Raw genomic sequence first — 22,082 nt, 5'->3', positions numbered from 1 at the left:
TTATAATGACCAATTAAAGCAAAGTCATGTAGCAAATTATGACTTTTGACGTCATGTGATGTCACATGCATAGCCACATTTCATAATCGTTAATTTGACCTCTAGGTCATCATATAATGTGGCTGAAATAGCAGAAATAATAGCTTTTCCCCTTAATTTTTATGGTCTGCAGGATAAAGACAACTAGTTAATGAAGTAGGATATTGGCTTTATCCTGTTCAGGCTGAATGGGAAATATCCTGTTCAGGCTGAATGGGAAATATCCTGTTCCGGCTGGCTGAATGAGAAATATCCTGTTTAGGCTGAATGGGAAATATCCTGTTCAGGCTGAATGGGAAATTTCCCATTCTTACTTTCACAGGATAGAGCCGATATTCTACATTATTAACTAGTTATTCTCTATTTGTGAAGTGCATTAGTTTATAAATGCCCAAAAGCCAAGTATTTTATGTAATTTTTCTTGCGTAGGCTGGTACTGATAATATATGAAAATGTACACACCCCACTGGAGGATGTTGGATCTAAATAAAGATTATTATATGAGCTTGTGTGTCGTACTGAGTTTACAAAACGAGTGTCATGATTCTCATATTGCCTGACACGAGAGCGAATCTTGACACGAGTTTCGTAAAGTCAGTATGACAAGTCTCTGTCCACTAACAATTAACAACTAACCCACTCTCCTGGACAGCGTGCTTGAACCTTAATGGGATATAAGCACGAAAAATAAGTTGAAATGAAAAAAAATGAAATGAGTGGTTAGTGAGAGAGAAGTCAGTGTACCTACCAGCCGTATGTCTGACAGCTTACCGTAACCATGACACCACTGAGACTGGTTCTCCTTTCATACAGTGTAGGACATGTATGTGCTTTCAGAAGAGCATGTCAGGACATTTTGATGAGGGTGAATTCAAGCTACTTAAATTTGTGGTATTCTTGGTTTCTGTTCGTCATTAGATGTGTTTGCTTTTCACATGGTTATTTTGAATCATGCAGGTTTTGTTTTGATGTGGGTTATTTTTTTTTTTTTTTTTTTTTTTTTAGGGTGGAGTAAGTTCATGGGTCTATAGGAGGGTGATTATTTGCAGTTGGTAAATTAAAACAAATTCACAACCATCATGATTTTGTCCAAACATCTTTTGGCTTTTACCTTGTATAGAGATACAAGTTTTTAATGTGTTAACTATCTTACCGTTCAGATTGTATCTTCTTGAAAACAAAAAACACCAAACTTCTGTATTTGTCATGTTCTATTTTTAGTTGCCATGCTGTGGGGGGTGGGGGGAGGGGGAATTGGGGGTTTTTGCATGCATTTTTTTCATGTTTATCTTTGATGTTGCCTTTTTCTTTTTTCTTTTCTCGTGTTCTTGTTTACTTGTTGAGTATTGTTTATTTTTATATATTTTTTAATGTGGCTTAGCCAGTACTACTACATTAATAATTTTGTATAACAGATACATAATGGCAGGCCTGTTAGAATTTAAAATCTGCGTGACCCATTTATTGGTTATGCAGAAATAAATCCAGGTAAGCTATTTCATTTTTGCATAACCCGTTATATATCCATGTCAATGGTGCTCAAAATATTTTGCACGAACAAGAAATAGGTTATGCAAAATTAGATTTGTGTGAGCAATGCATGAACGAAATGACCATTCTCGCAATTTTTTAGAAGCCTGTAATGGGCATATCATATATTTCACTGTTTCCACATCAGGATGGCATCTGGCTCTCGGTGAATCCAGCACCTTAGGTGCTTGAGTCACAGGATTGAAATCCCTTGGTAAAGCGTTCGCTTGATGCGCGGTCAGTTTGGGATCGATTCCTAATAGGGTTATTTCTCACTCCAGCCAGTGCACCACGACTGGTACATCAAAGGCCGTGGTATGTGCTATCCTGTCTATGGGATGGTGCATATAAAAGATCCCTTGCTGCTAATCGAAAAGAGTAGCCCATGAAGTGGTGACAGTGGGTTTCCTCCCTCAATATCTGTGTGGTCCATAAAGGTAGGGTCAACTCAGACAAGAGCCTTATGTGTTGGAAAGATGCATACCCGGACCACCAACACATACTGACACTTTAGCAAATGAAAAACGCGTAATTTTAGAGTTAATAAAAAAACATGATTATTCCTGCTAACTGAGGGCAGCCATTTTGTTTCGTTTTTGTGACGTCCGGTGGAATAGCTTGGGGTGAAGTGACATCAGCTCCTGACCATCTCCTGTATGTACAGTTTAAACAAAAGCAGTAATTTTCGACAAGGCACTTTTCTTTGATCAACCTGACTTGTAAAACAGCATAAATGACATAATAATATAATAAACTATTAAACTTAATATATTTCTAGTTGCATTAACGGAACAAAATGGGGTTATAGTATTTTTCTCTGTTAAATAATCCAAAGGAAAAATGTACACTATTAGGCCTATTGATATGCTACATTGGAGCAAAAACGACAACCCACGATACCCAAGTGATAATTTTCTTTTCTTTGGGACTACGTAATTGGCCAGTTCTGTGGTTTTAGATGGAAACGTCTACTTAATCAATAGTTTTACAGAACTATTTACAGTAATAAACCATGTCCATTACAATTTTAGGGGCGACAGGTAATATTCCACAACACCGGTATGTATTTTTGTGTCTAGACAGCGTCAATTAATTGGCTCGTCTGGTTACCAATCAAATACACACCTGCCAATCAAGAATCACAGGTAGAAGCAACTAACAGCATAGACCAATTAACTAAGAAAACACTCTGTGTATCATTTCAGTCCGTAGGTTAATGCATGGACAAAACATTGTTAATTATTTCGACTTGTTGTGACAATGATATTTTATTTTGTATTGAAAAATAATATATATAGTGCTGGATATACTTACTGCTGGCTTACTGGGTTATTACAGAACACTGCAATGTATGACTATTTATCATCCCGCAAAAACCAGGTAGATTGTGTTTCTCTAGTTCTAAGGCTCATTCCTGACGTTACGTGTTAAGTATTACGTAACCACCAGCTAGCCAGAGGGCGTACTCACTGAGATGGTACAAAATGGCTGCGCCCGTTATATATAATAGCTGTAAGATTTAACCGTTTTATTAATTAACTATACGATTATACTAATTGATATTAAGCAATAATGTGCATTATATATCGTTGAATATGCATACCAGGCCAAATGCCTTAACTGTCCCTTCCTTTAACCATATGTCTGACACCATATAACGTTAAATAAAATGTGTTGAGTGCGTTGTGAAATAAACCATTTCCTTCCTTCGTAACATGTACAAGATCCCTAGTTGCTAGTGAAATAATGTAGTGGGTTTCCCCTAAAGCCATATATATCAGGATTATCAAATGCTTGACATCCAATAGCCTATGATTAATAAATTGGTGTACTCTAGTGGTGTCGTTAAACAATACAAACTGGAATGATTATCATTCAAATGTAGGCAAAGCCTGGACTAAGGTCTAACTATTTCCATGGTCAAACATATACCGTACCGTTGAATCCAATTGGCTCGAACCCCACCAGTGATCGAGAAAGTGTTCGACCCACTGGGTAGTTCAACCGAACCATTCGATCAACATCGTGTAAGTGAACTCGGGACTTCGTTTTGGGTTCGAGCGTTGCAGTGTAATCGATCCTTCCGAGTTCGACCCAACGAGATTCTACTGTATGTAATCCTCAGCTAAGTTTGAGTAGTATATAATGCCACCCATAAAAACCCCCATTTTATTTACTGTTTGGCTTTGTTAAGAGTTGTCAAGATAATAGTTTTTGGAGCATTTTGTGATGTGCATGATTTATATTTCGAGCTGGGCGGTTTTGAAATTTCAGGTTCGGTATCGGTATCAGTATTTTTGGGGGTGATTTACCTCGGTATCCTTGACATCCAGTAGCCGATGATTAATTAATCAATCAATCGTTAAACAAAACAAACTCTTAACTCTTATCTCGATATCGGTACTGTATTTGTGTATTGATACAATACAAATACTGATATCGAGCAGTATTTTCGACTTTAAATGCATGTCTGAGTTAAGTCTCAACTGCTAATTTCATCTAAATAAAATTAACTTCCATACACAAGGCCCTCATCTCTCTCTTCTTTTCAGCTATTTTGCGTTCATCAGATATATTGTTAGTGCCGTATTTTGAAATTTGCTCGATACAGTAAATCGGTATTGACATGATACCGATACCAAACAGTAAATATGGTATACGGCCCAGCTCTGTTTATATTATTGAGAATGGGAGGTGGTTTTGCAAGGTCACTTAGCATGTTATATATCAAGGACATATGATTGATATCTACATGATTACCACCACTGTATATTCATTTGTATTCTTGGTGCTATGTTCACTTTGGTTAATGTTTTTTTTTTATTAGTAGTTTTTTTGTAACCATGGAAATTATGAGCATAGTGATATATAATAGCACATAATATGCAATTTTATTATCATATCATGATTTATATTTCATACAAATACAAATGTTTATTGGTGTGGAATCCTATGTTATTAATGTAATAATATTGACAAAAATATATTTGGTAATAGCTGTACAATAAATGTTTATTGTCTGGTTTGTTACTGACATTTTTTGTCAAACTAAATTAGCATGATCCCCATTAAATAGATCACAATTTTGTTACAGTATTTTTCTTTTCTTTTTTTAATAAATTAAAACTACAGATATGTTTCATTCACTTATTCCATGAATGTGTTTAAATACTCGGTTAAACCCCTTTAAACCAGACACCATTGGGACCAAGTCTAAATGCCAGTTTGAAGAGGTACCTGGTTTAGAGATGTTATGTTCTGTAATGTCCGCTTTTATGGGACTTCCATTTTACAGGGAGTCTGGTTTTGAATGGTGTCACTGTAGTTAATAAGCAGCCCATGTGATGGCAAGTTTAATTTCTAAGTGGCAATGTTTTCATATACATTTTAATGTATTAACTTTAATATAATTTTCTTAAGATAATAATATGTACATGTATATATTTTGAGTTGAATATTGCCAATTTTTATTTATTGACCAATGTGTTCAAAGATATTTTTAGGTGCAGCTGATGATGATCGATGATTTTGATTGGTCAATGAATGTATTTGATATATATTTTAGGCACAGTTAAAGATCGGAAGTGCTGATTGGTCAGACAAGTTCTCTCTTGATACTGTTAACTGTTCTGGAACCGTTCAGTGCAAAAGTGCTAAGAGAGTGTTTGAAGTAAGTACATTCTTCTTTTATTTTCTTCCTTTAAATAATTTTTTTTTTCCCTTTCTTGTTCTTTATCAGGGTTGTGATCAAGCTTAGTTAGTAAATTGCCCATAGGGGCAGGATGTAGCCAAGTGGTAAAGTGTTCGCGGAGTAGGCCATGTAGTGGCGACAGCGGGTTTCCTCATTCAGTATCTGTGTGGTCCTTAACCATATGTCTGACGCCATATAACTGTAACTAAATTGTGTTGAGTGCGTCGTTAAATAAAACATATCTTTCTTTCTTTCTTCTTTTATTTTCTTCCTTTAAATATTTTTTTTTTTCCCCTTCCTTGTTCTTTATCAGGGGAGTGATCAAGCTTAGTTAGTAAATTGCCCATCTGAGTTGTTTAGGTCTAAGGGTCAAATCCCATGGGTGGACCAATATTGCTCCCCCTCTTCCACCAAGTCCGAACCAGTGTTCTATGACTGGTATATAAAAGGCTATGGTATGTACTGTCCTGTCTGTAGGAAAGTGCATGTATACAAGATCTTTTGCTGCTAATGAAAAACTGTTAGCACTAAAACGCCCAATGGGCCCACCGACGAGGATCGATCCCAAACCGACTGTGCATCAATTTCAACGCCTCACAATGGAAGAAGATGGGTGGGACATAGCCCAGCGGTAAAGCGCTCACATGATGCACGGTCAGTCTAGGATTGACTCACATCGGGGCCCATTGGGCCATTTCTCGTTCCAGCCAGTACACCACGACTGGTACATCAAAGGTTGTGGTATGTGCTATCCTGTCTGTGGGATGGTGCATCTAAAAGATCCCTTGCTGCTAATGGAAACTAGATGTCAGATTGCCAAATGTTTGACATCCAATAGCCGATGACAAATAAATAAGTGTGCTCTAGTGGTGGTGTTTAAACAAAATAAACAAACTTACAATGCAAGAAGCTATATTTTTTAAAGAAGCACACTGAAAATATCTACAACAAACTTACAATGCAAGAAGCTATATTTTTTAAAGAAGCATGCTGAAAATATCTACTAATCTTAATTAATTCTGTTGAGTACATGACCTTGTTAGTGCAAGGGGCTGGAATGTAGCCCTGTGGTAAAGCGCTCGCTTGATGTGCGGTCTGTCTGGGATCGATCCCCATCGGTGGGCCTATTGGGCTATTTCTTGCTCTAGCCAGTGCACCATGACTGGTACATCAAAGGTTGTGGTATGTGCTATCCTGTCTATGGGATGGTGCATATAAAAGATCCCTTGCTACTAATGGAAAAATGTAGCTGGTTTTCTTTCTGAAACTACATGTCATATTACCAAATGTTTGACATCCAATAGCTGATGATGAATAAATCAGTGTGCTCTAGTGGTGTCGTTAAACAAAACAAACTTCTTCTTCTTAATGCTGAACACAAACACAATTACAGTTTTAATCAACTTGTGCATTTTTCGCTGCCAAGCTATAATGTGAATGGTTCTAATACTACAAACATTTTCTTTCGCAGGTTGGTGTCACAAATAACCTAACCCAGACTGGGTTGACCAAGGTGATAACGTTCACACCTTTCTACATGCTGCTCAACACCGCAGAGGTAAGATAAACCACAATGATACGTTCAGACTGAGTCTTGAGTCTCGTTTATTTGTCTTTTTTTATGACTGATTACTAATATATAATTATAAATTTCGAGCCGTTATATGATTTAATCTATAGTAATTGGTAGGTACTGGGTTCGGATCCCAGTTGAGGCATGGGATTTTTAATCCAGATACCGACTCCAAACCCTGAGTGAGTGCTCCGCAAGACTCAATTGGTAGGTGTAAACCACTTGCACCGACCAGTGATCCATAACTGGTTCAACAAAGGCCATGGTTTGTGCTATCCTGGCTGTGGTAAGTGCAAATAAAAGATCCCTTGCTGCTAATCGGAAAGAGTAACCCATGAAGTGGCGACAATGGGTTTCCTCTCAAAATCTGTGTGATCCTTAACCATATGTCTGACGCCATATAACCGTAAATAAAATGTGTTGAGTGCGTTGTTAAATAAAGCATTTCTTTCTTTCTTTCTATAGTGATAGGACAACATAACTTAAAAACCGAACGTTATCCTTCGATAAAGCTCAGTGCACCACGACTGGTATAGCAAAGGCCGTGTTGTGCTATCCTATCTGTGGGATGGTGCATATAAAAGATCCCTTGCTACTTATAGAAAAATGTCAGAAAAACCAAATGTGTGACATCTAGTAGTCTATGATTAATAAATCAATGTGCTCTAATGTTGTTAAACGAAACAAACTTTTAACTTTAACTGATCTGCAGGTCTATAACTAATGAATAAAAATTACTTTTCAGACTTCTATCTTGTGTTCTGAGGTGGCAGAGACTGATGACTGGATTGAGGTGGTACCAGGGAAGGTAAATGTTAAAAATACTCTTTAAGTAGGTCATTCTCTTCATCTGGCCCATTGACCTATCTTGTTCAAGCCGGTGCTCCACAGCTGTAACAAAGCCGGTGTTCCACAGCTGTAACAAAGCCGGTGTTCCACAGCTGTAACAAAGCCAGTGCTCCACAGCTGTAACAAAGCCGGTGCTCCACAGCTGTAACAAAGCCAGTGTTCCACAGCTGTAACAAAGCCAGTGCTCCACAGCTGTAACAGAGCCGGTGCTCCACAGCTGTAACAGAGCCGGTGCTCCACAGCTGTAACAGAGCCAGTGCTCCACAGCTGTAACAAAGCCGGTGCTCCACAGCTGTAACAAAGCCAGTGCTCCAGTGCTCCACAGATGTAACAAAGCCGGTGCTCCACAGCTGTAACAGAGCCGGTGCTCCACAGCTGTAACAGAGCCGGTGCTCCACAGCTGTAACAGAGCCGGCGCTCCACAGCTGTAACAGAGCCGGCGCTCCACAGCTGTAACAGAGCCGGCGCTCCACAGCTGTAACAGAGCCGGCGCTCCACAGCTGTAACAGAGCCGGTGTTCCACAGCTGTAACAGAGCCAGTGTTCCACAGCTGTAACAGAGCCAGTGCTCCACAGCTGTAACAGAGCCGGTGCTCCACAGCTGTAACAGAGCCGGTGCTCCACAGCTGTAACAGAGCCGGTGCTCCACAGCTGTAACAGAGCCGGTGCTCCACAGCTGTAACAGAGCCGGTGCTCCACAGCTGTAACAGAGCCGGTGCTCCACAGCTGTAACAGAGCCGGTGCTCCACAGCTGTAACAGAGCCGGTTCTCCACAGCTGTAACAGAGCCGGTGCTCCACAGCTGTAACAGAGCCGGTGCTCCACAGCTGTAACAGAGCCAGTGGTCCAGAGCTGTAACAGAGCCGGTGCTCCAGAGCTGTAACAGAGCCGGTGCTCCACAGCTGTAACAAAGCCGGTGCTCCACAGCTGTAACAAAGCCAGTGCTCCAGTGCTCCAGTGCTCCACAGCTGTAACAAAGCCAGTGCTCCACAGCTGTAACAAAGCCAGTGCTCCACAGCTGTAACAAAGCCAGTGTTCCACAGCTGTAACAAAGCCAGTGCTCCACAGCTGTAACAGAGCCAGTGTTCCACAGCTGTAACAGAGCCGGTGCTCCACAGCTGTAACAGAGCCGGTGCTCCACAGCTGTAACAGAGCCGGTGCTCCACAGCTGTAACAGAGCCGGTGCTCCACAGCTGTAACAGAGCCGGTGCTCCACAGCTGTAACAAAGCCAGTGCTCCACAGCTGTAACAAAGCCAGTGTTCCACAGCTGTAACAAAGCCAGTGCTCCACAGCTGTAACAAAGCCAGTGTTCCACAGCTGTGTTCCACAGCTGTAACAAAGCCGGTGCTCCACAGCTGTAACAGAGCCGGTGCTCCACAGCTGTAACAAAGCCGGTGCTCCACAGCTGTAACAAAGCCGGTGCTCCACAGCTGTAACAAAGCCGGTGCTCCACAGCTGTAACAAAGCCGGTGCTCCACAGCTGTAACAAAGCCGGCACTCCACAGCTGTAACAAAGCCGGTGCTCCACAGCTGTAACAAAGCCAGTGCTCCACAGCTGTAACAAAGCTCCACAGCTGTAACAAAGCTCCGCAGCTGTAACAAAGCCAGTGCTCCAGTGCTCCCCTCCCCTCCCCTCCCCTCTCCTCTCCTCTCTCCACTCCTCTGTCTTATCTGTCTGTTCTTCCGTCCGCCCATCTGTCCGTCTGTCTATTTGACCCGCATATAGTTTTCTGGACTGGACCTCAATATATTGAATTGAAATTTTGTATAAACCTTTATTTTGACTTTTATGGCCATTTACCCATTTTTGACAAAAGTTATAGCCCTTGAACATAAAAGATTAAAAACAAAAATGTGTTGGGCCTGGTATAGGAGAGACATATTGCTTTAGCAGTACTCATTTTCATTTTATTTCAACTTAGTTTCGTACTTATATCCAATTAAGCTTCAAGCATGCTGTCCTGGACAAACACCTCAGCTATCTGGGCTGTCTGTCCTGGACAATAAGTTAGATATTAGAGCTTAGTGAGACAGAAGAGGGAGTAGTGGTCTTACACCTACCTATTGTGTTGTTAAAACTTGCTCTGGGTGTTCATTTTTGTTAATTAAAAAAAAAAATTTTTTTGAGTAACCATGGAAATGAAGAGCATAGTGATATACAGAAAAGAGTGTGTAGTGGTCTTACATCTACCTACCTACCTATTGTGTCGTTAAAACTCACTCTGGGTGGGAGCCGGTACCGGGTTGTGAACCCAGTACCTACCAGCCTTATGTCCGAATGCTTAACAACACCACCACCGAGGCCAGTAGCAATATTCAAAATGCTTTCTATTTCAGTGTTTGCCATTTTGGCCTGAGCAGACTGGGAAGGACTTGACAATGAAAGCCAAGTTCAAGGACACGCCGTTGGCGACGACCCCGTTCCAGATAAACAAGGCCCACACGACGTGCCTGCGCCTTGACAACGAGTACGGCGGCCTCAACGTGGAGTGTGTTGTCACAGAGTCTGCCATGGTGACGACCTTCACCGAGTATGCATTGGGACTGGCAGCCATTCAGATTGTCAATCACGTGGCGTCTGGGTCGATCACCTTCAACCAGAAGTGAGGGAAATATTTATTAATAGTTTTTCAGCATACTGAAGACGGAATATTTATTTAGTATATTTTATTAACATAAACAACCTATTTAATTTAGTTTAAGACTGATCCACTGATCTGTAGATTGTGAGAGTACAAATAACAGATTCAGATTGAGTCATGTTTAGCTTGTAGAGTTCAAATGACATGTTCAAACTGAGTCACATGTTTACATTGTTGAGTACAAATGACATGTTCAGACCTAGTCACAATTTTTAGATTGGATTACAACTGACATGTTGAGACTGAGTTGCATGATTTTATATTGTGGAGTACAAATAACATGTTCAGACTGAGTAACTGATCTCATGTCATTTGAAAAAGTCCCCACATTCAAGATACAAGTTTTGTCAGATTACAAGCTTTGTTATCTTTTGGCTTGAGATTTCCATGTCTATAAAAAAACCCACTCATAGATTGTTTTACCGGCCTCAGTGGTGTGGTTAAACCATCAGACTAAAGGCTGGCAGGTACTGGGTTCACAGCCAGGTACTGGTTCTCACCTAACTCAATGGGTAGGTGTAAGACCACTACACCCTCTTCTCTTTCACTAACAACTAAACCAGTGTCCTGGACAGACAGCCCAGATAGCTGAGGTGTGTGTCCAGGACAGTGTGCTTGAAACATAATTGGATATAGGCCTGGGGCGGGACATAGGCCAGTGATAAAACGTTCGCTTGATGCATAGTTGGTCTAGGATCGATCCCCGTCGGTGGGCCCATTGGGCTATTTCTCATTCCAGCCAGTGCACCACAACTATCCTGTCTTTGGGATGGTGCATATAAAAGATCTCTTGCTGCTAATCGAAAAGAGTAGCCCATGAAGTGGCGACAGTGGGTTTCCTCTTTCAAAATGTGTGTGGTCCTTAACCATATATCCGACACCATATAACTGTAAATAAAATGTGTTAAGTGCATCTTTAAATAAAACATTTCCTTCCTTGGATATAAGCACAAAAATAAGTATACATGAATGACTGACTGATTGTTTTTACCTGACAGGGGTCTGAAGACGGTGCACACCCTGAATCCCATGGAAACCGTTCTGTACACGTGGGAAGACGCACTGGGAAAACGGGAACTCGTCTGGAAGTGTGGTGACAAGGAATTCACCAATGATTTATCACAGGTATGTGTTTTAACCCACTGTCCTAGACAGAGGTGTGTGTAACCAGGTCCCAGATTTTCTAAGCTATCTTAACCACATTACCAGGGTCTAGCAAGACTCGAGTCCATTCATTGGACTCGAGTACCCAGGCAAGGAAAAGCACTCTCATTTAATTCTATTTTTTAACATAATTTTGCCATATGCTTGCCACTGGTTCCATTATAGGCTATGAGACATGGAGGGAAAACAAAAGTTGGATGTGTCGAGTGAAATACATTGGCATGATTTGGCATCCATGTTCAGCACTGGAATTAAGATGCATAATGCTAGTTTACTTTATTCCTTAGTCTCATCGTCATCTAGTGTAAGTGTCGGGTACTCGGGTCCGGGTTGAGTTTGACCCACAAGTACTTAGAGAAGAGAATCCTCTGGATGTATCTAGAAATCAGGATTTTTGCAGTGCCCAGTTTTATTCTGGGTTTTGTCAAAAGTTTTGCTATGTTTCACCCCAGCAGTCTGGGTTTCATACCAACCCTGCAATCCAGATTTCAGCTATTCTAATATAGCTGCAGTTATGTTATCCATGTATGTTATCTTTATTACCATTGGTCCAGTTTGATCTCACGAGATCTGCATATTTGTTTGGACAAAAGTGGCATACGCTGGTCGATGTGTCCTCACGTAACCGGCATATTAATACCTGCCAGCCAAACAAGTGACAGCAGCAAATTTGTTAGCAAACTCCAATAAGGCAGCCGTTGTTACGTCTGTATCATTTAAACATAATATTAAATAATACAAAGTCATGGACAAAAAATACTTCTGAAAATTAACCAATGCTTTTTTTCTTTTAATGTAACATTTAGTTGAAGACTTGACACAAAATAAACAAAAAAGAATGGTAGAAAAAGTGTTTTTCCATTGTTCAGGGTTAATAGAGGTAGACTTGTTTTATTGTGATTTCTGGATGATCTGGGAGATTTCTTTGTTGACTTGTTATATTGTGATTTCAAGATGGGCTGGGAGATTTCTTTGACTTGTTATATTGTGATTTCAAGATGGGCTGAGAGATTTCTTTGACTTGTTTTATTGTGATTTCAGGATGGGCTGAGAGATTTCTTTGTTGACTTGTTATATTGTGATTTCAGGATGGGCTGGGAGATTTCTTTGACTTGTTTTATTGTGATTTCAGGATGGGCTGGGAGATTTCTTTGACTTGTTTTATTGTGATTTCAGGATGGGCTGAGAGATTTCTTTGACTTGTTATATTGTGATTTTAGGATGGGCTGGGAGATTTCTTTGACTTGTTTTATTGTGATTTCAGGATGGGCTGAGAGATTTCTTTGACTTGTTATATTGTGATTTCAGGATGGGCTGGGAGATTTCGTCATTGACTTCTTATATTGTGATTTCAGGATGGGCTGGGAGATTTCTTTGACTTGTTTTATTGTGATTTCAGGATGGGCTGGGAGATTTCTTTGACTTGTTTTATTGTGATTTCAGGATGGGCTGAGAGATTTCTTTGACTTGTTTTATTGTGATTTCAGGATGGGCTGAGAGATTTCTTTGACTTGTTATATTGTGATTTCAGGATGGGCTGGGAGATTTCGTCATTGACTTGTTTTATTGTGATTTCAGGATGGGCTGGGAGATTTCGTCATTGACTTGTTTTATTGTGATTTCAGGATGGGCTGGGAGATTTCTATGACTTGTTTTATTGTGATTTCAGGATGGGCTGGGAGATTTCTTTGACTTGTTATATTGTGATTTCAGGATGGGCTGAGAGATTTCTTTGACTTGTTATATTGTGATTTCAGGATGGGCTGGGAGATTTCGTCATTGACTTGTTTTATTGTGATTTCAGGATGGGCTGGGAGATTTCTTTGACTTGTTATATTGTGATTTCAGGATGGGCTGGGAGATTTCTTTGACTTGTTATATTGTGATTTCAGGATGGGCTGGGAGATTTCTTTGACTTGTTTTATTGTGATTTCAGGATGAGCTGGGAGATTTCGTCATTGACTTGTTATATTGTAATTTCAGGATGGACTGGGAGATTTCGTCATTGACTTGTTATATTGTGATTTCAGGATGGGCTGAGAGATTTCTTTGACTTGTTATATTGTGATTTCAGGATGGGCTGAGAAATTTCTTTGACTTGTTTTATTGTGATTTCAGGATGGGCTGGGAGATTTCTTCATTGACTTGTTACATTGTGATTTCAGGATGGACTGGGAGATTTCGTCATTGACTTGTTATATTGTAATTTCAGGATGGACTGGGAGATTTCTTCGTTGACACGGACACGAAAGCCTACTGGGTCTCCTTCCTCGATGGGATGCAGCGAGTTATGCTGGTATCTCAGGACCTCGCTCTCATCACCATGGCACAGCAGGTACAGATGACAATATTTATTTTGTATAACTTGGACAAGCAAGAACACACAACAGGCTTTGGTTTTATCTCATAATCTTACACTTCTAACCCAAATTGTGGTATTCACAGTGACACTCACTCCTGCTAAATTCACAATCTGTACAGAATGTATGAAAATATCTCTCTCACACACCGTGTAAGGGATTAGCGGTTATAGATCAATATCATCTTCAACATATAATGTAGATAACTTTTGAGACTTGTGATTGGCTGTTACGAGGTCATGACCCAAGTGTTCCAAGTAACCAAAAATGGATGACATCATTTTAGTGCCTCATTTATGTCTATGGTGTCATTAACTTATACAGTTTCTACCTAATGTTGAGCCATTTTGTTTAATAGTTTCCCATTAAACTATATTAAAAATGAATTTTTAAGGGTGTGTAAGAAATAGAATAATACACTCGTGTCCATTGGAGATGATTTATCTTACAACTTGTGGGGTGGGACGTAGCCCAGTGGTAGAGCACTCGCTTGATGCACGGTCGGTCTAGGATCGATCCCCGTCGGTGGACCCATTGGGCTATTTTTCTTTCCAGCCAGTGCTCCACAACTGGTGTAACAAGGCCGTGGTATGTACTATCATGTCTGTGGGATGGTGCATATAAAAGATCCCTTGCTGCTAATCGAAAAGAGTAGCCCATGAAGTGGCGACAGCGGGTTTCCTCTCTCAATATCTGTGTGGTCCTTAACCATATGCCTGATGCCATATAACCATAAATAAAATGTGTTGAGTGTGTCGTTAAATCAAACATTTCCTTTTTCTTACAACTTGTGGTTTCCAAAAGTATCTAAGTCACTTCCACCTGTTAGATACATTTGGCAACCACTTGTAAGATAAATCGTCTCCAATGGGTACTCTTTTACCGGCCTCGGTGGCGTCGTGGCAGGCCATCGGTCTACAGGCTGGTAGGTACTGGGTTCGGATCCCAGTCGAGGCATGGGATTTTTAATCCAGATACCGACTCCAAACCCTGAGTGAGTGCTCCGCAAGGCTCAATGGGTAGGTGTAAACCACTTGCACCGACCAGTGATCCATAACTGGTTCAACAAAGGCCATGGTTTGTGCTATCCTGCCTGTGGGAAGCGCAAATAAAAGATCCCTTGCTGCCTATCGGAAGAGTAGCCCATGTAGTGGCGACAGCGGGTTTCCTTTCAAAATCTGTGTGGTCCTGAACCATAATATGTCTGACGCCATATAACCGTAAATAAAATGTGTTGAGTGCGTCGTTAAATAAAACACTTCTTTCTTTCTTTCCAATGGGTACTCGTGTATTATTCTCTATATCAACAAGAAACAAAATTTCAGTCGAAGATACCATACAGTGTGAATAGAGGACTACTGGGTATGACAATTTAAATAAGATATTTTCTTTGTTTTTTTCAGGCTGGAGAGTTCGAGAGGATTGAACAGGAAATCAGTGTCTCCATCCAAGGAATGGGATTGTCGCTTGTCAACAATTATAACCAATCAGAGATTGCCTTCCTTGGAATCACAAGGTTAGTTTCAGCCAGTCAGATAAAGAGATCTAGAGTGAAACCTGTCTAAACCGGATCACACTGGGGACCTAATACTGATCCCATTTAGACAGGATACAGTGTTTAGAGGGTCGCATTTTAGAATTTAGAAAATTCAGGACCTTGAAATTTGGCCACTTTTGACACAATTCCAGTTTGTTCTGGGTCCGGTTTAGACACGTTTCACAGTATATAGATGGATGGACGGACAGACAGATAGTAAGATAGATAGATAGATACATAGACAGATAGATAGATATTTAGTTAGTTAGATAGATAGATAGATAGATAGATAGATAGAAAGATGGATCTAATTTATTTTTTATACAGTCAGGGTTTAGATCCTTTTTGTGGCATTAGAAATGTTATTTGGAATAAATAATTCTAGAAATAATAATGTTTTGTTTCGGGTCTTTTTTTCCCCCATTCCCTGTTTGTTATAGATAATATTAGAGCCAGTGTCACAGTTACTTACTATACTCTTTGACATTAAATAGCCACTGATCATTTGTACAGTTCTATGGGTAAAAACATTCCTTTTTTTCTATTATCTTAATCTGTATTGTAACCAATTGTCTGTTTGAGTCAGTTTAAAGTTGTGTAACTGATGCACAAACAGCACAATCGTTTGCTGGAAATACTGTGCTCTGTGTATGGGAGAAATTGTTCACATATCAGTTGGCGGGGTGGGGGGGTGGGGGGTGGGGGGGCACGATGTAGCCCAGTTGTAAAGCGCTCACTTGATGTACGGTCGTTCTAGGGTCAATCTCCGTTGGTGGGCCCATTTGGCTATTTCTCGTTCCAGCCAGTGCACCCCGACTGGTATATCAAAGGTTGAGGCATGTGCTATCCTGTCTGTGGGTTGGTGCATATATAAAAGATCCCTTGCTACTAATGGAAAAATGTTGCGGGTTTTCAATCTGAGTCTATATATCAAAATTACCAAATGTTTGACATCTAGTGTGTTCTAGTGGTTTTGTTAAACAAAACAAACGTTAACTTTTGTTTTCGTATCATATTGTACAGTTGTCTAGGAGAAAATATTAATTTTTTCTAGTTTATTTTGTAATATGTATTGCAGGTTTGTTATTTTTTTCTGTTATAACATTTTCTAATTTGTGCCGGTGTTTGAGAGAAAATATTGCTCCTGTCTCTTATTTTATTGGTAATTAATTGGTACTAGGCAATTATTTTGGAGAAAAAAATGTTTGTTCCTTATAATTTTATTTTGTGATTTTGTGTAGCTCGGGGATTATTTGGGAAGAGAAGAGAAAACGGTTCAAGCCAATCAAGATAAAGGACAGTTTAATACTGGAGCAAGCGTATCAGAAATACATCACTGAAATCACCATAGGAAACACGCCACCAGCCAGGGTACATCTCGAAAACAAGATGGAGGTATGTACTGGACATGACTCAGTCTTTATAGTGTTTTTATATAGAGTACATGGTTTAAGACTGGAACAAGCGTATCAAAAATACATCACTGAACTCAGTGTAGGAAACATGCCACCGGCCAGCGTACATCTCGAAAACAAGATGGAGGTAAGTACTGGACATGACTCAGTCTTTATAGAGTGTTTATATAGATACATTTCGTTTCATATTGTTTAATAAACCGTCTGTGTAGTGTTTCTGTAGAGTACAAATAGGATATGTCTCGCAAACAAGATTGAGGTAAGTATTGGACATGACTCAGTCTGTGTAGAATAGAATGTACTAGAGCAAACCTATTACAAACCAATCAGTGAATCAACATTGGAAAGTCATCAGCCACGGTACATCTAGAAAACACGATGGCGGTAAGTACTAAGCCCAGTTTGTGTAGAGTATTTCCATAGCATTGTAATTTTATATATAACTTGTTATTTCTGCTACTATAAGAGTATCACTATGAGTGTTTGTGAGGGCGGGACTCACTCACCTGATGCGCGGTTGACCTAGGGTCGATTTCCGTCAGTGGGCCCATTGGGCTATTTCTTGTTCCTGCCAGTGCTCCACAACTGGTGTAACAAAGGCTGTGGTATGTACTATCCTGTCTGTGGGATGGTGCATTTAAAAGATCCCTTTCTGCTAATAGAAAAGAGTATCCCATAAAGTGGCAACAGCGAGTTTCCTCTCACAATATCTATGTTGTCCGTAACCATATGTCTGATGTCATATAACCGTAAACAAAATGTGTTGAGTGTGTTGTTAAATAAAACATTTCCTTCCTTCTATGAGTATTTTCATAACGTCACTCACATATTACCATGTTACAAGAGAACAATGAATAAACTTTTTCCATATAAGATCATATATAACCTTGTCCTTGGCAGCAATTTGTGTGTAAAAGGGAATCTTTGTAATTTATTTTAGGTTGATTTTACAAACTACAAAGACAACATCTTGATGTTGAAACCCAACAAGCGCACGATCCGGCGGAGTTTCGTTGATGGGATCTGGATCCAGTACAAGACATCTCCGCTCCAGGTTCAGCTTCATGCCAAGATCAACCGGCTGCAGCTCGACAACCAGCTGACAGGGGCTGTGTTCCCCACGGTGGTCGCACCACTGCCACCACCAAAATCAGTCGCTGCTGAAAGTGGTGAGTCAGTACTTTTGTCATGTTTCGACTGGCCTTATTGTCTCTCTTTTTCTGTTTCTGTGTCTGTGTCAGTCTTCCTCTCCCTGTCTTTATCCATCTTGGTCTCAGTCTCGGTCTCTCGGTCTCTCTCTCCATCCATCCGTCCGTCCCTCTCTGTCCCTCCCTCCCTCTTTTAATCTCCCTCCCTCCCTCCCCTCTCTCTCCCTCCCTCTCTCTCTCTGTCTGTCTCTCTCTCTATCTCTCTGTCTCTCTCCATCCATCTGTCCATCGCTCTCTCTCTCTCTCTCTCTCTCTCTCTCTCTCTCTCTCTCTCTCTCTCTCTCTCTCTCTCTCACTCTCTTTTTTGTTTCTGTGTCTGTCTTCCTTTCCCTGTCTTTATCCATCTTGGTCTCAGTCTCGGTTTCTCTGACTCTCTCTCTCTCTCTCTCTCTCTCTCTCTCTCTCTCTCTCTCTCCATCCATCCGTCCGTCTCTCTCTCTCTCTCTGTCCCTCTCTCCCTCTTTTAATCTCCCTCCTTCCCCTCTCTCTCTCCCTCCCTCCCTCCCCCCCTCTCTCTCTCTCTCTCTCTCTCTCTCTGTCTCTCCATCCATCTGTCCATCGCTCTCTCTCTCTCTCTCACTCTGTCTCACTCTCTCCATCCATCTGTCCATCTCTCTCTCTGTCCCTCCCTCCCTCCCTCCCTCCCTCCCTCTCTCTCTCTCTCTCTCCATCCATCCCTCTCTCTGTCCCTCCCTCCCTCCCCCTTTTAATCTCCCTCCCTCCCCTCATTTATTAATTTTAATTTTGAACATAATGAGGAGGGAAGAGAACTACATTTGTATGTTTGAATAAAAAGCACAACTTGTTTACTTTGTTTTTCTTGTTTCAGTTCCAAAACCGTTCACTGAGATCAGTTTGATGCAGAGAAAACACGAACACAGCTCCGTGTCACAGATCAAGTGAGTGTTCTTTTTATATACGTAGTGGACAGACAGTTGTCTGTACCAGCCTCAGTGGGGTAGTGGTTAGGCCATCGGTCTACAGGCTGGTAAGTACTGGGTTCGGATCCCAGTCGAGGCATGGGATTTTTAATCCAGATACCGACTTCAAACCCTGAGTGAGTGCTCCGCAAGGCCCAATGGGTAGGTGTAAACCACTTGCACCAACCAGTGATCCATAACTGGTTCAACAAAGGCCATGGTTTGTGCTATCTTGCCTATGGGAAGCGCAAATAAAAGATCCCTTGCTGCTAATCGGAAAGAGTAGCCCATGAAGTGGCGACAGCGGGTTTCCTCTCAAAATCTGTGTGGTCCATAACCATATGTCTGACGCCATATAACTGTAAATAAAATGTGTTGAGTGCTTCGTTAAATAAAACATTTCTTTCTTTTTCTTTTTGTTTACTCGGTTCCATTCTAGAAATATTTTATGTTAAAGTCGATTAGGGTTTTATAAACACCATTCTAGACATGTTTTATGTTAAAGTCGATTAGGGTTTTATAAACACCATTCTAGACATGTTTTATGTTAAAGTCGATTAGGGTTTTATAAACACCATTCTAGAAATGTTTTATGTTAAAGTCGATTAGGGTTTTATAAACACCATTCTAGACATATTTTATGTTAAAGTCGATTAGGGTTTTATAAACACCATTCTAGAAATATTTTATGTTAAAGTCGATTAGGGTTTTATAAACACCATTCTAGACATATTTTCTATTAATATTTCAGATATTTCAAAGTTCTGATCCAGGAGTTCTCGATGAAAGTGGATCAGGGTTTTCTCAACGCCATTCTCGACCTGTTTGCTGCTGATGTTCCTATCTCTCGTGACGAGGAGGTAATATAGTTTATGGATCACTCGCTAAAAACTCGCTATTAGATAAACGGTGTCTTTGCTTCCATTTGTTGCTAATGTTCCTATCACTCGTGACGAGGAGGTAATGTAGTGTATGGATTACGCGCTAAAAACTCGCTATTAAATAAACTCGTTGCTTCCATTTGCTGCTGATGGGTCTATCACTCGTGATGAGGTCTCAGGAGGTAATGTAGTTCATGGATCACTCGCTAAAAACTCGCTGTTAACCTTTAGACTACTGGATTAATTTTTAACAAAAACCATGTTGAGTGGGTACAAGTTTATAATTTTTACTCACATATATTCACTTAAATGTTTCATAAATACATGAAATAAAGTTCATATATGAATCGGTAAGTATTATTTTCGTGTCTTTTTTTGTAATTTTTATTATTTTAGATCGGCTAATGGTGATTAAAATTAGGCAAAAAATCGAAAAAGTTGCGTTTACTTACGGGCATTTGTGGCCAGCTGTCCAGTATTTATGTCCATTATTCCCGATAACAGTGGTTTTCTGACCAGAATTTTTTTTTAAACCCGAACTACGATTCATATTGCAATATTTGGTAATTTTCGTTGTTGGTAAAACGATCAAATTTATTATCAAATTAGCTGTTACAATCAGCTATCGATCCCTGAAAATTACCGCGACGTGCCGCCATTGGTGTCAAGCGAAATACTTGCCGAAAACCACTTTTTGAACTCAAAATTTCAAGGTATTTTCAATTGAAAAAATCAAAACAAAAACCACCATTTTGAAAAAAAATCTTTTTTCTTTAATTATATTTCCGTTTCCGGTGAGTGTCGTGTGCAAAACGGCGGGAAATATGAATTGGGGAATGCACTGTATACAGTGTACAGTATATCGACTGACGTGACGTCGGGCGAGATATCTCGCCTGCAGTAGTCAGAAGGTTAAATAAACATGATATAAAACAGTGGTTTCAGATCTGTTTTTTGATTGGTTGACGGCTATGCTTGGTGTTTCAGAGAAAAATAGGAGAGGCTCAAGAGGTATGGAGGATTAAGTTCAAACTGATACAGTTTTTTTTGTTTGTTTATGTTCACATTTGTGTTAATATAAATACTAATCCCGCAGTGTTCGTGTTTTGTCGTGAGGTTCAATGATGATCAGAATCACTTCAGATATACAAGTACAGACACAGTTAATGAAGCTCTACCCTAAAATACAGATAGGTAACTGAAGGGTTTTGTGGTCAACCTAATGTTGATTTTTTATTTGTACGGTAGTTGTCAGGGGAGGGTACTCCCTAGAACTAGTAGTCACGAGGCCCTCTCATTCATTTACATTTCAGTTCAAATTATTTCCGTGCTAAAATCCAATTACAGTTCAAGCATGCTTTCCTGGGCAGACACCTCGGCTATCTGGGCTGTCTGTTCAGGACAGTGGGTTAGTTGTTAGTGTTTTAGTTGTTAGTGGTTAGTGAGAGAGAGAAGAGGGTGTAGTGGTCTTACACCTACCTATTTCATTTCATTTAAAATTTTCATAGAAAAAAAACTATCTTCGTGTTTGGTTCTCATACCTATGTTAACAATTTTATTTGAATAAAGTTTTTTAATAGATTTAAAAAAAAACACCCGGAATTCCCTCAAAACCAGAGTTTTTTTTGCGGCCCTTTTAAATATCTGTACAGAAGAAAACCTCTCTAAACTGGATACCTCTTACAATCGGAGGGTGTTCTGTTTAGAGGAGTTTCACTGTATTAACTAATTGATTATTATTTCCGGAATCTTAAACTAAAATTTTTACCATTTAGGTGGGATATTTAAAACCCCAAATATAATGCCTGGTTGATCTCCATGTCAATTTTCTGAGTTATTGGTTCATTGAAGTTTCAATCTTTCACATTGGTGTTTTGTTTTGTGTTTAGTTCTAATTGGTTAATTATTGTTTCTGAATTGATGATTAGTTCATTGTTATTTATGTGTTTCTGTTAGGTTAATGACTATTTGTATTATATGATTTGTATTAATAAATCAATGTGCTCTAGTGGTGTTGTTAAACAAAAACAAACTTTAACTTTATACGATTGGTAAATAGTTATTTAATTTAATTTATGTGTTTGCTGGTTTATGTTTTAGACAGGGCAGGACGTAGGCTGTTTTTGTTTTTTTGTTCTATCCAGTGCTCCACAACTGGTATAACAAGGCTGTGCTATGTACTATCCTGTCTATGGGATGGTGCATATAAAAGATCCCTTGCTGCTAATCAAAAAGAAGATACAATTAATGCCTGTCCCAAATCGGACGTTGTGT

At 39.9% G+C, this 22,082-nt stretch overlaps 1 protein-coding gene across 5 annotated transcripts in view; it reads left to right on the top strand.

The window, feature by feature from the left end:
• LOC121373312 (vacuolar protein sorting-associated protein 13A-like) overlaps window positions 1–22,082 on the top strand; it is a 197,762-nt gene that overhangs the window by 149,488 nt on the left and 26,192 nt on the right. For all 5 annotated transcript variants that reach the window (XM_041499874.1, XM_041499873.1, XM_041499872.1 and 2 more), the window contains 11 exons: window positions 5,135–5,239; window positions 6,732–6,818; window positions 7,579–7,641; window positions 10,019–10,284; window positions 11,322–11,448; window positions 13,700–13,822; window positions 15,251–15,363; window positions 16,626–16,779; window positions 17,740–17,968; window positions 18,837–18,906; window positions 19,679–19,787. In XM_041499874.1, the coding sequence (XP_041355808.1) occupies window positions 5,135–5,239; window positions 6,732–6,818; window positions 7,579–7,641; window positions 10,019–10,284; window positions 11,322–11,448; window positions 13,700–13,822; window positions 15,251–15,363; window positions 16,626–16,779; window positions 17,740–17,968; window positions 18,837–18,906; window positions 19,679–19,787 (1,446 nt within the window). The remainder of the gene's footprint in view (window positions 1–5,134; window positions 5,240–6,731; window positions 6,819–7,578; window positions 7,642–10,018; window positions 10,285–11,321; window positions 11,449–13,699; window positions 13,823–15,250; window positions 15,364–16,625; window positions 16,780–17,739; window positions 17,969–18,836; window positions 18,907–19,678; window positions 19,788–22,082) is intronic.

Source organism: Gigantopelta aegis, chromosome 5 (genome assembly GCF_016097555.1).
Source record: "Gigantopelta aegis isolate Gae_Host chromosome 5, Gae_host_genome, whole genome shotgun sequence".
NCBI classification, from domain to species: Eukaryota; Metazoa; Mollusca; class Gastropoda; order Neomphalida; family Peltospiridae; genus Gigantopelta; species Gigantopelta aegis.
Note: the sequence above shows the minus strand (reverse complement) of the source record. Positions and strands in the feature narration are given on the sequence as shown.